The sequence below is a fragment of the Condylostylus longicornis genome, unplaced genomic scaffold (genome assembly GCF_029603195.1).
Source record: "Condylostylus longicornis isolate FDR11 unplaced genomic scaffold, ASM2960319v2 ptg000024l, whole genome shotgun sequence".
In the NCBI taxonomy this organism is placed as follows: Eukaryota; Metazoa; Arthropoda; class Insecta; order Diptera; family Dolichopodidae; genus Condylostylus; species Condylostylus longicornis.
The window spans coordinates 411,390-422,667 of NW_026577993.1; the positions used below are offsets into that span (position 1 = coordinate 411,390).

General features: G+C 29.1%; 1 protein-coding gene across 1 annotated transcript; it reads right to left on the bottom strand.

Moving 5' to 3' along the window:
* Positions 1 to 652: 652 nt before the first annotated feature.
* On the bottom strand, positions 653 to 10,710 carry LOC129606999 (protein MAK16 homolog A). Its single transcript, XM_055517681.1, has 4 exons — positions 10,557 to 10,710; positions 10,460 to 10,506; positions 9,600 to 10,392; positions 653 to 894 (listed from the first exon to the last, which is right to left on the bottom strand). Exons 1-4 carry the CDS (start codon positions 10,569 to 10,571, stop codon positions 709 to 711), a joined length of 1,041 nt encoding a protein of 346 aa, XP_055373656.1. The 5' UTR covers positions 10,572 to 10,710; the 3' UTR covers positions 653 to 708.
* Positions 10,711 to 11,278: the final 568 nt, after the last annotated feature.

Here is an 11,278-nt window from a genome sequence, read left to right on the forward strand (position 1 = left end):
AACGTTTTATAAAAATCAACATTTGAACAGAACTTTAAATTGAAATTTTTAAATAAACGTCAAAGTTGTATTGATATGATAAAAATTGTATTCCTAAATATACGAAAAGCTTTAGTAGTTTTTTTTTAAAATGTAAAGGTATTGAAAGCTCTGAGACGGTACTAAAACCGTATTATTACCGTACTTAAATCTTTTTTAAAGCATTACTAAAGTGACGGTTTATGTTCATAAATAATAATGTTATTACCATAATTTGTTCATAAACATATAATAATTTATTGCAACATGGTGAAATTACTATTTGCAACGCAGTTAAATCATGAACTGCTTTGATTTTGTAGAATGTGTAGTTAAAAATATGCTTTATATTCATCACGTCTTCCAATATTGCATTCAGTGTTTTGCAGTGTTGCGTTTATGAAAATGTTAAACATCTTACCTTTCTTTTTAAAAAGAAAAAATGCTGGTATACAAACTCTCCATTCTTCTTTTTTATTGTTTCCACGCATGCATTTTGCATATAATAAAATGCATTTATATAGGTTAGAAGGTTGCAATGCATTGGTTTGCAAATAAATTAGAAAATATAACACTTAGAAAAATTTTTAGTGAACAAGTTCTTTTGGCCTTCTTCAAGAAATAAACTAAAATGTTTGTCTGTATATTAAACTTATATTATAGAAAAACAATATTTTGTACAACTGTACATTATTTCACTATTTGACTTGACGGGACTTCCATTTCCACCTCGTACTCGATTTCAACTCTTGGTTTTACCATTTTACGTAAGTTTTTAGATTTTTTGGGTTTCTGAATCATTGTTGCTGAATCTCCACTTTCCTGTTTTTTCTTCAATTGCCAAACTTGTTTTTTAACAAAAGTTCCACCACAATTCTACAAAGAAATTTAATTATTTAAAAATAATAAATAAATAGTCGTATGGGCTTTCGTTGAATTCATTGCAGGTATGTTACCTGGGAATTTAAGATTATATTGTGTGGTCCGGTTATGGCTCAAACTCACCCAGGGGCTAATTCCTTAGATTTTTTTAGGAAGAAAACAAGGTGGGTGGGGGGGTGGGCAGAGAGAGCTCTGATGTCTACGGTTACGAATTTTGGGAGAGGACTGTTAAAAAAATGCAATTGAAAAAATCCTCTTCTTAATAAACCTACATAGCGATACGTAACTGATTTCGAGTTATAGTCATTCAAACATAAAAAGTCTTTAATTTTTTTAGATATGTGGCGACTTCCTTTTTCTCTGACGGTGGCTAGGTATTGCCACATCGGCGCAAATGGGCCAAACATGACCCACTTTTGTCGTAATTTTGAACAAAACTTTAATTTTTCTTGTTAGAATTTTAATTTAATCCATTCTAATAAGTTGTCAACGCTTTTTTACATATTAATATTATTGTGAATATACATTATAATGATACGCATGATCATACTATACCTTTACGTATTGGTGATAATATACAGTTATTACTTTATATGTAACTGCTTACATATAAATTACTTTACTCTTTTTATAATTTTAATTTAGTCTCTTAGAAAACTTTGTACTGTAAAGAATATAATAAATTATGTATGAATTCCAACAGGTTTTGAGCCCTTTAATCACACGGTATAAAATATTAAAAAAAAGTAAGAAGTTTAAAGTAGGATTTTTTTTAAAATTTATTTAAAACTACATATGCTAAAAAAACATGACATTTTTCAAATGAAAAAATGGAAAAATTGGGCGACAATTTTTGCTCGCAATTACGATACTTGGCGAGTAAAAATTAAAAGCGTACTCATCTTTAATGATTTCTGGGTGTTGTACTATATACCCGGAATGGGGAAGAATGCTGTTCATTTGAACAAAATGAGAAATCTAGGGAAAAAAGAAATCAAAAACATCGAATAAGGCGTGAAACATATTAGAAAAAGTATATACATCGAAAGGACCATCGAAGAAGCTGATGCTGTATATTAACATATTTATACAGAAACAAAGGTTAATGAACATTTAAGAGATTTTACCAATTAACTTGACCAAATTGAAGAAATGGGAATTATTATACCTAAAGAATTAGTTTCAGTTATGATGCCTAATAGTTTACCAGATGAGTATGAAAATTTTAATATTGCAATAGAAATCGGAGACAATTTACCAGAATCTGAAGAATTGAAAATAATGTTTATATTATTAAAGTTTATATTAATAAGAATTTAACATCTTTTAAAGAAGCAATAACTAGTTTTCACAAATTAAATTGGTTAAAATCTATGAAATCAAAATTAGAATCTTTGAATCAAAATAACATTTGGATCGTTGCAGATTTTCCAAAAATTAAATTAAAGAGAGCTTAACATAATAATCGATTTTAAGGGTTAAGATTTAGAAAAATAATTATGTTTTTTAACTGCATAGAATTTACCGTTCGCTTTCAGCGTTTATAAAAATTTGAAAAAGCTTGTGGTTTTGGAAATAAAGGATGTTAAATATTCAAATTTTACAAATTTCGAGAGCTGATAACTTAAAGAGTGGTTGGAGATGGAAAAAAAATGTTCTTCTAACGAAAAAACTATTTATTAGTATCTAAAAGTTGCTAACATTTCAGGCTCCTACAACCTGGGGTCTAGAAGAAAAACGACATCAAAAATTTGAAAATAACGGATTTTAGATAGCGGTAAATTTGAACGGCCATTTTGTTTTTTTTAAGTTTTTCTATAGTATGCCACGATAGGAGAAGCAAGCCACTGCCTTTCTGCGTTTGCAAAATTTGAAAAATGCTTATAGTTTCATTGCAACTAATAGTTAAAAAAAGGCCATTTTTAGGGTTTTGGGGAGATACAACTTTTAGAGAGTAAAAGGATGGCTAACAAGTTTGTGGTAAAGATCTATGAAAATTTCAGCTTTCTATCTTCAAGGGTGTAAAAGTTTTGTAAGCGTGTCCACGGACGGACGGACGGACAGAGTGAAACTAACATGTGATTTTTTTTTTAAAAAAACTTTTGGAAAAGTGTTAAAAACTTAAAATGAAAATTTAATGAAATGTTAGAATATGTTTAAAATAAAAGTATTATTTTTGAATTTTGAAAGATATTTAGACGTATAAAAATCATCGATAAGGGGGGAGTGTTAGAATTATAATTTGATGCATTCTAACAATTTATTGATGCCATATATATCTATCAGGCCACCAAGCTAAAATTATTTTCCGAAATTTTGAATCGGAAAAAAATTACAAAAACAATACTAATGTTTTATGTTTTCGAAGTACATATGCCGATTAAAATATGTATGTTTTTATTTTTCTTGTGAATTTTTTCAGTATTATATTTATACTATTCTATTTGGAAGACAAGAAAGGTTGTCCGCGCTAAAAATTGCAATTTTTTTTTAAATGCATTTTTCAGATGAAATTTGTCAACCGATTTTTTTGAAATTTAAATTTTAAATTTAAAAAAAAAATATGTAGAATTAGCAGAGCTAAAACTTGATCAATTTCCTTCACACAAATAATTTCCAACACCTTCAATTCAAACTTCATATAAATTTGGAATTTATTATTCATTTGCATCTAAAAATACCTTAAAAAATTTTTATATAAATAAGTTTTGGAGTTGCATTCAAAATGAATTTTAAAAATATGTTTCCTAAAATTTATAGGAAATCAATCGATACAAACCTTCCTCATTCCCATTTAAAAGGGTACTGAGTTAAATTAGGAAAAAACAAGTAAAAACGTTTCAGTCGGTATAAACCGATTGAATTATACCCTGCACCTTTCGTTATTGTGTAGCAATTACTTGAACCTCTGAAATCATTCTATAGAAACTTCACGGACGTGTCTGATCTATAATCGGACACACAACTGCCAAGTTTTATGAATCTGACTTTATTACTTTTCCAAATATGTAAAATAAGCTTTTGGAGTTTTATGGCAAGTACCTGAACCTGTCAAGCAATTCCATCAAAACTTCACAAATATATCTGATCTATAATCGGACACACAACTGCCAAGTTTCATGAATCTGACTTTATTATTTTTCCAAATATGTATTAAGAATAAGCTTTTGGAGTTGTATGGCAAGTACCCGAACCTGTCAAGCAATCGAACCAAAACTTTAGAAATATGTGTGACCTATAATTGGACACACGACTGCCAAGTCTCATGAATTTGACTTCATTATTTTTCCAAATATTTAAAATAAGCTTTTAGACTTGTATGGGAGCTACTCGAACCTGTCGAGCAATTCCACCAAAACTTCAGAAATATATTTCAGCCATAATTGGACACATGACTGTCAAGTTTCATGAATCTGACTTTATTATTTTTCCAAATATTTAAAATTAGCTTCTGGAGTTGTATGGCAGGTACCCGAACCTGTCAAGCGATTCCTCTTAAACTTCAGAAATATATTTGACCTATAATTGGACACATGACTGCCAAGTTTCATGAATCTGACTTTATTATTTTTCCGAATATAGAAAATTTGCTGTTGGAGTTATATGGCAGCCACCCGAACCGGTGCAGCTATCCCATTATAATTTTTAGAGCATATGTAGAATGTAATTGGACACATGTATACAAAATTTTATATTTATAGCTTTATTAGTTTTTGAAATATTTAAAATAAACTCTTGGAGTTGTATGGCAGCTACCCGAACCCGTTGTCCGACTTAGTCCAATAACAATAGGGTTCGTCCTTGGCACAAAAGAAAAAACTTGTGAAAGTTTGGTGCCGATTGCATTATTCGTTTTTGAGTTATCGTGCGATCGGACGGACGGACATGTCTAAATCGACGCAGAATTTTACGCTGAGCAAGAATATATATATATGTCCATACCGCAGATGACTCCTTCAAGTAGTTACAAACTCCATACCAAAGTTAATATACCCTTCACGAAGTGCAGGGTATAAAAATCAAAATAAATTTTAAATTGAAAAATTTTCAAAATTTTTTAAAATATTTTGCTTTTAAAGAAAATATTGGGTATTTCAAATAATCAAGGCTAACTTTAAATTAATGCAAAATATCTCCGACAAATTAAAAATTTAAATCTGCAAAAATAGGATGCTTGATAAAAAAAGGACGGTGGAAAATCGTAATACGTCTCAACTTTCAAAGCGTTGTTAAAAATTTTGTGTATATATGCAACAAAAATATTTCAAGTTTGCAAAAAATTCTAGCATAGAAACAATAATTTGTTGTTATTGGTTACATTTAGGGTTTTCTGTCAGACTCAACATAATATAGACCTATATTATTGCTACAAATAATGTCTAAATTATTTGAAAAGTTGCTGTTGCTAAAAATAATACTAGTTCTAGCGGAAAAAAATTTAATACCTGTACACCAATTTGGTTTTAGAGAAAACCACTTCACTATAGACCAGATACTTAGGATTACCAATATTATAGAAGATGCTCTAGAAAGAAAACAAATATGTTCTGTAGTATTTTTAGATATACCCAAGGCATTTGAGAAAATTTGGCACGAGGGACGCATGTATAAAATAAAACGAGATCTGCCAAATCCAATCTGCGAAATATTAATGTCTTTCCTACAAAATACAAACTTTCGTGTAAAACTCAACGATGAATATTCTAAATTAAAAGAAAATAGGGCAGGCGTTTCTGTTTTATATCTTTTATATAACATACAAACGATATGCTAATGGATGAAGACACAAAAATAACCACATTTGCTGACAACACTGCTATCTTGGTAGTTAGTAATATCTTAGTAGACAGATCATCGAAATGTACTATCTACTAAGTACATGTTGACTTTACAAATAAAAGCAAAACAAATAATATAAAAATCCAAGTAAATGGAATCAACATCCCATACTCAAACATCTAAGTATTACACTTGATTGTAAGTTGAGGTGGAAACAACACATTAAAAAAAAGAAAGAAAAGATAAAAATTAAAACCAGAGAAATATTTTGGATTTTTAGTAGTAAGGAAGTAACTATAAATAATAAAATATTCATATATAAGCAGTTGATAAAACTCATATGCTAAAAGAACGAACAAAGATATAATCCAAAGAGTTCAAAATAGAATATTGAGGAAAATTGTAGATGCTCCGTGGTATGTAAAAAAAACAGCGTCATTCATCGAGACCTAAGCATACCCACAGTAATCGAAGAAATACAATCTCACAGAGCAAAATTGAGAAACAGAACCTCAATTCACAAGAATAGCGAAATTTCCGCAAGCATGCAAAACCATTGCTTAAAAGAAGGCATATAGAAGGCTTAAAAGAACAAGACCATTGGATCTGAATATTCATAGAAGATTATAATATCATTTCATTGGGAGAACTTATCATTGGGTAATAACCCCGCACAAGCGTTTCAAAAAGATAGTCAAATTACTAGATAATACTAAATAATAATAAAAAAAAATTTTTTGCTTTACTAAAACTTTTACTAGTGAAAATTTATTGAAGATGGTTTAACAAGTTAGCAATTTCTATATCAAATAAGATATACACTTTTTCCAATTGCAATTAGTGTCAATCAGAACTGAATAAATTCTCTTATCTAATTTTAAGTTTTTAAAGGTGCGTTTCACTTATATCAAAATAATCAACATGAACATTTAAACGAAATGGTAAAAAAACTAGAATATATTTTCGTTTCAAAAATGTATAATATGACACATCTATATTTCAAGGTTTTCTTAGAAAATTTTATGATCTCGAGAAATGAATAATTGTTGATATCTCATTTTGTTAAAAATGTTTTTGGAGCAATTAGTGAGTTATAACATTCTTCAAGGATTTTTTTAAAATTACGAGGAGAAATCGTTCTTCAAGAATTTTTTTTTGTTCAAATGTAGATATCATGTTCTGACAGAAAACCCTAGATATATACATATAACTAATTTCATTTAAGAACCTAAAATGGATCAAATGCCTTTAATTGCTCATTTCTCTTACATATAATATGCCAAAATCAAAATAAAAAAAATATTAAGCAAATAGCAAACAAAAAAATCTTCTTCTTCAATGCTTTTTTTTCAAATTAAAAAATAATTTTAATAGAAAATAAATTGAATCGAAGTTGACCCGATTGAAGTTGTTCAGAAAATTGTTTTTATGCAGTGGCTTTATAGTTGCTAGGGCAGTGTAAAATCTCATTACAAAAATTTGACAAGACTTTAAATTTAAATTGTAAGAACGTGTATAAAGATTAGTATTAGAGATTCAATATTACTAAACAGTTCATTTGTATATTAGATTATTGGTTTACTTGTAAAATACAGAAAATGTTCCAGAAGTTTTACGTCAATATTTTGTTGTCGAAGCAGAGCGATAGAATGACTTCAGACGAAAATAAAGTTGGGTTAAACCAATGGTTTGTATTGTAGCACTTTTTCCTTCAACAAGTGAAAATACTAATGGCATTTTTAGTATAACTTCTAGAGGGTGTACAAATTTTGTAAACATGTCCATGGACGGACTGACGGACGTATCCGTCTGTCGAGTGAAATTAATAAGCACTTTTTTTTTTCAAAAAATTTTTGGAAAAGTGCTTAAAAACACCTGTTGACTTTTTATATTTTGAACCTCTCTTCTCGAATTATGGGGCCCCAAAGTTGGAATATAGAAATACCGTTCAATTTTTACATTTTTATTTATAACTCGGGAAATATGACAGGTAAAGCCAACTTTGTATACTTATTTTAAAGTTAACAAAACTTAATCCTTCTAACTAAAAGTATGACATTGGTTGTCAAGACGTTTTTAGTTTTAGAGACATTTGAGAGCAAAATTTAAATTTTACAAAAATTTTCAAATAAATTTTTGTTTAATCGTCATTTTCTCAGAATTCCACGCTAGTAGCATATCAGTTTTTTTTACAGAAAGAAGCGCCGTGTATTGTGACCTGATTTTGATATAGCATAATGTGATGATTTTGATATATCAAGCGAAAAACTAAGGTCAAAATATTATAAAATTTTAGTTATTTAGTTAATTTCTTTTATTTGAAAAATACTTAACTATTTTTGAAACAAAACAATTTTTTTTAATCTTTATTACGCAGTATTATGCATTATTAACATGCATTTTTCTTTTCCAAAATGAAAGGCATTTGCATCACCTTTATTTCTCTACAAAATATTTCCAAAAATTTCAGGAATATCGTATCTACGATAGGAAATTCAAGATCAACAACAAAAAAAAAACTCTTTCGTAAAAATTTAATTAAAATTCAAGTAATAGGTATTCACGCTTGTTATTATTTGAAAAAGATTTAGGTCATTAATTACCTTCACCTGTACCTAATATCGAAAATTTTTATTTCCTTATTACTTATTAACAAGTGTTTTTGATTAAAGTAATTAAAGCAAAATTAATCAAAATTTATTAAAATCCTATTTACACAAACTTTTCTATTTTAATGTCCATAATAATGCTTTTAATTACCCTTGCATAAAATAATCTCGGCATAAAAAAATTCGATATACGCCTCTCAAATTTTTAATTCAATTTCCTCATTGTAATTAAAATCTTACTAATGCATACGGAGAAAAGCATGAATATACAACTAGTATTTGATACTCCAAAGTATTCATTATACTATCACCTAAATTCGACAATCCTATGATACTAAAATAAAATATTTTAAATATGAAAACATTGCCGTTCGTTTGCTTTATCGTTACATTGTATGTTGTTACATTGGGTAGATACTTGAGGCAAATGAAAAATTTATTTTACAACTGCAACGAGTTGTTGTAAAATACTTGTACAATAAAACCCCAACAATTCATATATAAAATTAAAATTGTATAAAACTGAAAAAAAATCATTAAGCATGTATGTCTTTATTAGTTAATGCAAAAACATCGTTATACATTTGTTACATATATTACAACATTTAGCATTTTTTACTTAAATAGAAAGTACAAAATGCAAAAGTTGAAATATGATACCTCTGTATGCATCTGTTATCAAAAAACAAATTAATGAGAATTGAGTGCACATATTATAACTTAAAGTTTAATAAATAAGTTTTTATCGAATATCACTTTTCTATATTGCAATAATTTCTTTTTAAAAAAAAATTTGGAGAAATATACACGTTTAATGCAAAACTTTAAACGGGGTGTGCAATCTTATGTATTTTATGAATTTTTCAACAAGTTTTTATGGCATTCTTTCAAGACCAGTGCCCTTGTAAGATCGGTTGCCAAAAACAAATTCTTTTTCAAAATCAATTTGAATTACAACTCTTTCCAGTAACATATCGCCACATGCCATATACATATGTGGAACTTTAAAAAATTTGCGTAAACTCTTCAAGTCTTTCTGCAAGAGGTATATTTAAAAACAAATTTAATCACAACACCGTTTTGCAAGCAATAAAAAGAATTCCGTGCAAGATTTAAATTTCATATTGAATAAAACATCTGTATAAATGTGTAAGAATGTTTGCATTAGAAGTTTGATCTCAATTTTATTAAAGTTCACTTTGAATGGTGTGTAAAGCAAGTTTAGTAGACATATCGTTATGTCAATAATCGACTAATGGATGCAGATAGCTACTAACATAAATTTGTTTAAAAAAATTTAAAATATCTTACCTCAACATCAGATTCTTCTGAAGACTCGAAATCGCTTGCAATGTCGACACGAACTCTTGTACCAGAATCACTGAGAATATCTTCCTCTATCCATTCGTTATTTTGGATTGCACTCTTTTCTTCGTTATTTTCAAACTCATTTTCAGAATATTCTTCTACATAATCCCCAATCAGTGACTTTTTGGTGTTATAAAGCTCTTTTTGCATTGCGCTATATTCAAACTCTTCTTCTTCTTCAACTTGATCAATGTTACTTTCTTTGCCTTCCTGTTCAATATTCTCGTCTTCCAAAGCCTTTGTAAAAGCAATTTCAGGGAAATTGTAAATGTCTTGGTACACACCTTTTTTTAAACGTTCTAATAATTCTTTCTCGATTGCATTTTCCACTTTTGCTGCTATTAGAGCCTTATCTTCTCTCCTTTTTTCACGGCGTTCTACTTTTCTTGACAGAGGAATTATAAGTCTTTCCGTTCTTAATTTTAATTTGCGCATTCGTGTTAAATAATGTGTTATTTTTAAAAATCGTTTTTTACATTTGTTTAAAATAAATTTGGGCCAAAAAACTAGGTTTTCATTAATCTGATTTATTGCTTTATCAAAATTTCTTGATAATTTAATCCGTTCCCATAGTCTATTCGGAAAATGGGATCTTTCCACGGTTTTGACAAACAAATAAATAATGCCATTTTCTTCACGGACTGTTGCATATTGACTGTTAGCCAAAGGACAAGTTCGCCGCGTACACAGTCCAGTTAAATTATATTCATGCCGACAAAATGTCCTGCTTTCTGTTCTAAAACATATAAAATGGAAAATTTGTAAATATGTTCCAGAATAAATTGAAAATTGCACCCACTTACTTTGATTTATGAGAACAAAAAGACTTGTTTATAATGCTCCAAACAACCTAAAATAAATTAATTATTTCAACTATAATTAAACAACTTTAACACTTACGTCATCATGTTGCATTTTCTTAAACTACAAGTTCCTGCTTTAGCGTTAAAAAATCTCAATTGTTACTCAAATCTAAAATATCACAAAAGACTTGATTTTCAAATACTAACACGTGCTTGGTATAGTGCTGCCGTTGCAAAATAAAAAGTCGTAAATATAAAAACTGTATTATACATTTATGGTTTATATATAAAAAATGTCTATATTCATATTCCGCTAGAATTCAGCAAAATATTGTAAATACGAAATTCTTTGGTCAATTGTCAACAACAAATTGTTTGGGACAAGTGGGAGAAGGCGCTAGACAACGATGAATTACATTAGTGACTTGCTCTCGTTATTGTTACTGAAGTTCTAAAAATTTCACAAAACACGAAGTCCCTAAAATGGCATCAAGCGACTTTGTCTTTTTTAACGGCGTCACTGGTTTATCAGTATCTGCCTTTTGCATTGGCTAATTACTGGCAACTGGCAAGGAAGTTACAATTATGAGAACAGCACCAAATGGCACAGCAGCACCTGCGGACGATTTCCGTTGTTAACCCAGAGCAAGAGCGGAACGGCAAAGTTAATTAAACCGGATTATACAAGGATATAATGCCAAACACGCATGAAAAAATATAATATCAATAAAACAGACAGTGGTAAAAAAGGAATATAGGCTATTTCAGCACCCGTTGTGAAATTCGCGGCGGTAATTTCGTTTGATTCTGGGCGGACCC

Bases quoted from the DNA above. Each gene is read 5' to 3' on its own strand.
- LOC129606999 (XM_055517681.1), bottom strand. The intron at 10,393-10,459 runs GTAAGTGGGTGC...TATATGTTTTAG, and splicing joins TTTTGTTCTCATAAATCAAA to AACAGAAAGCAGGACATTTT. The intron at 895-9,599 runs GTAAGATATTTT...ATTTCTTTGTAG, and splicing joins CAGAAGAATCTGATGTTGAG to AATTGTGGTGGAACTTTTGT.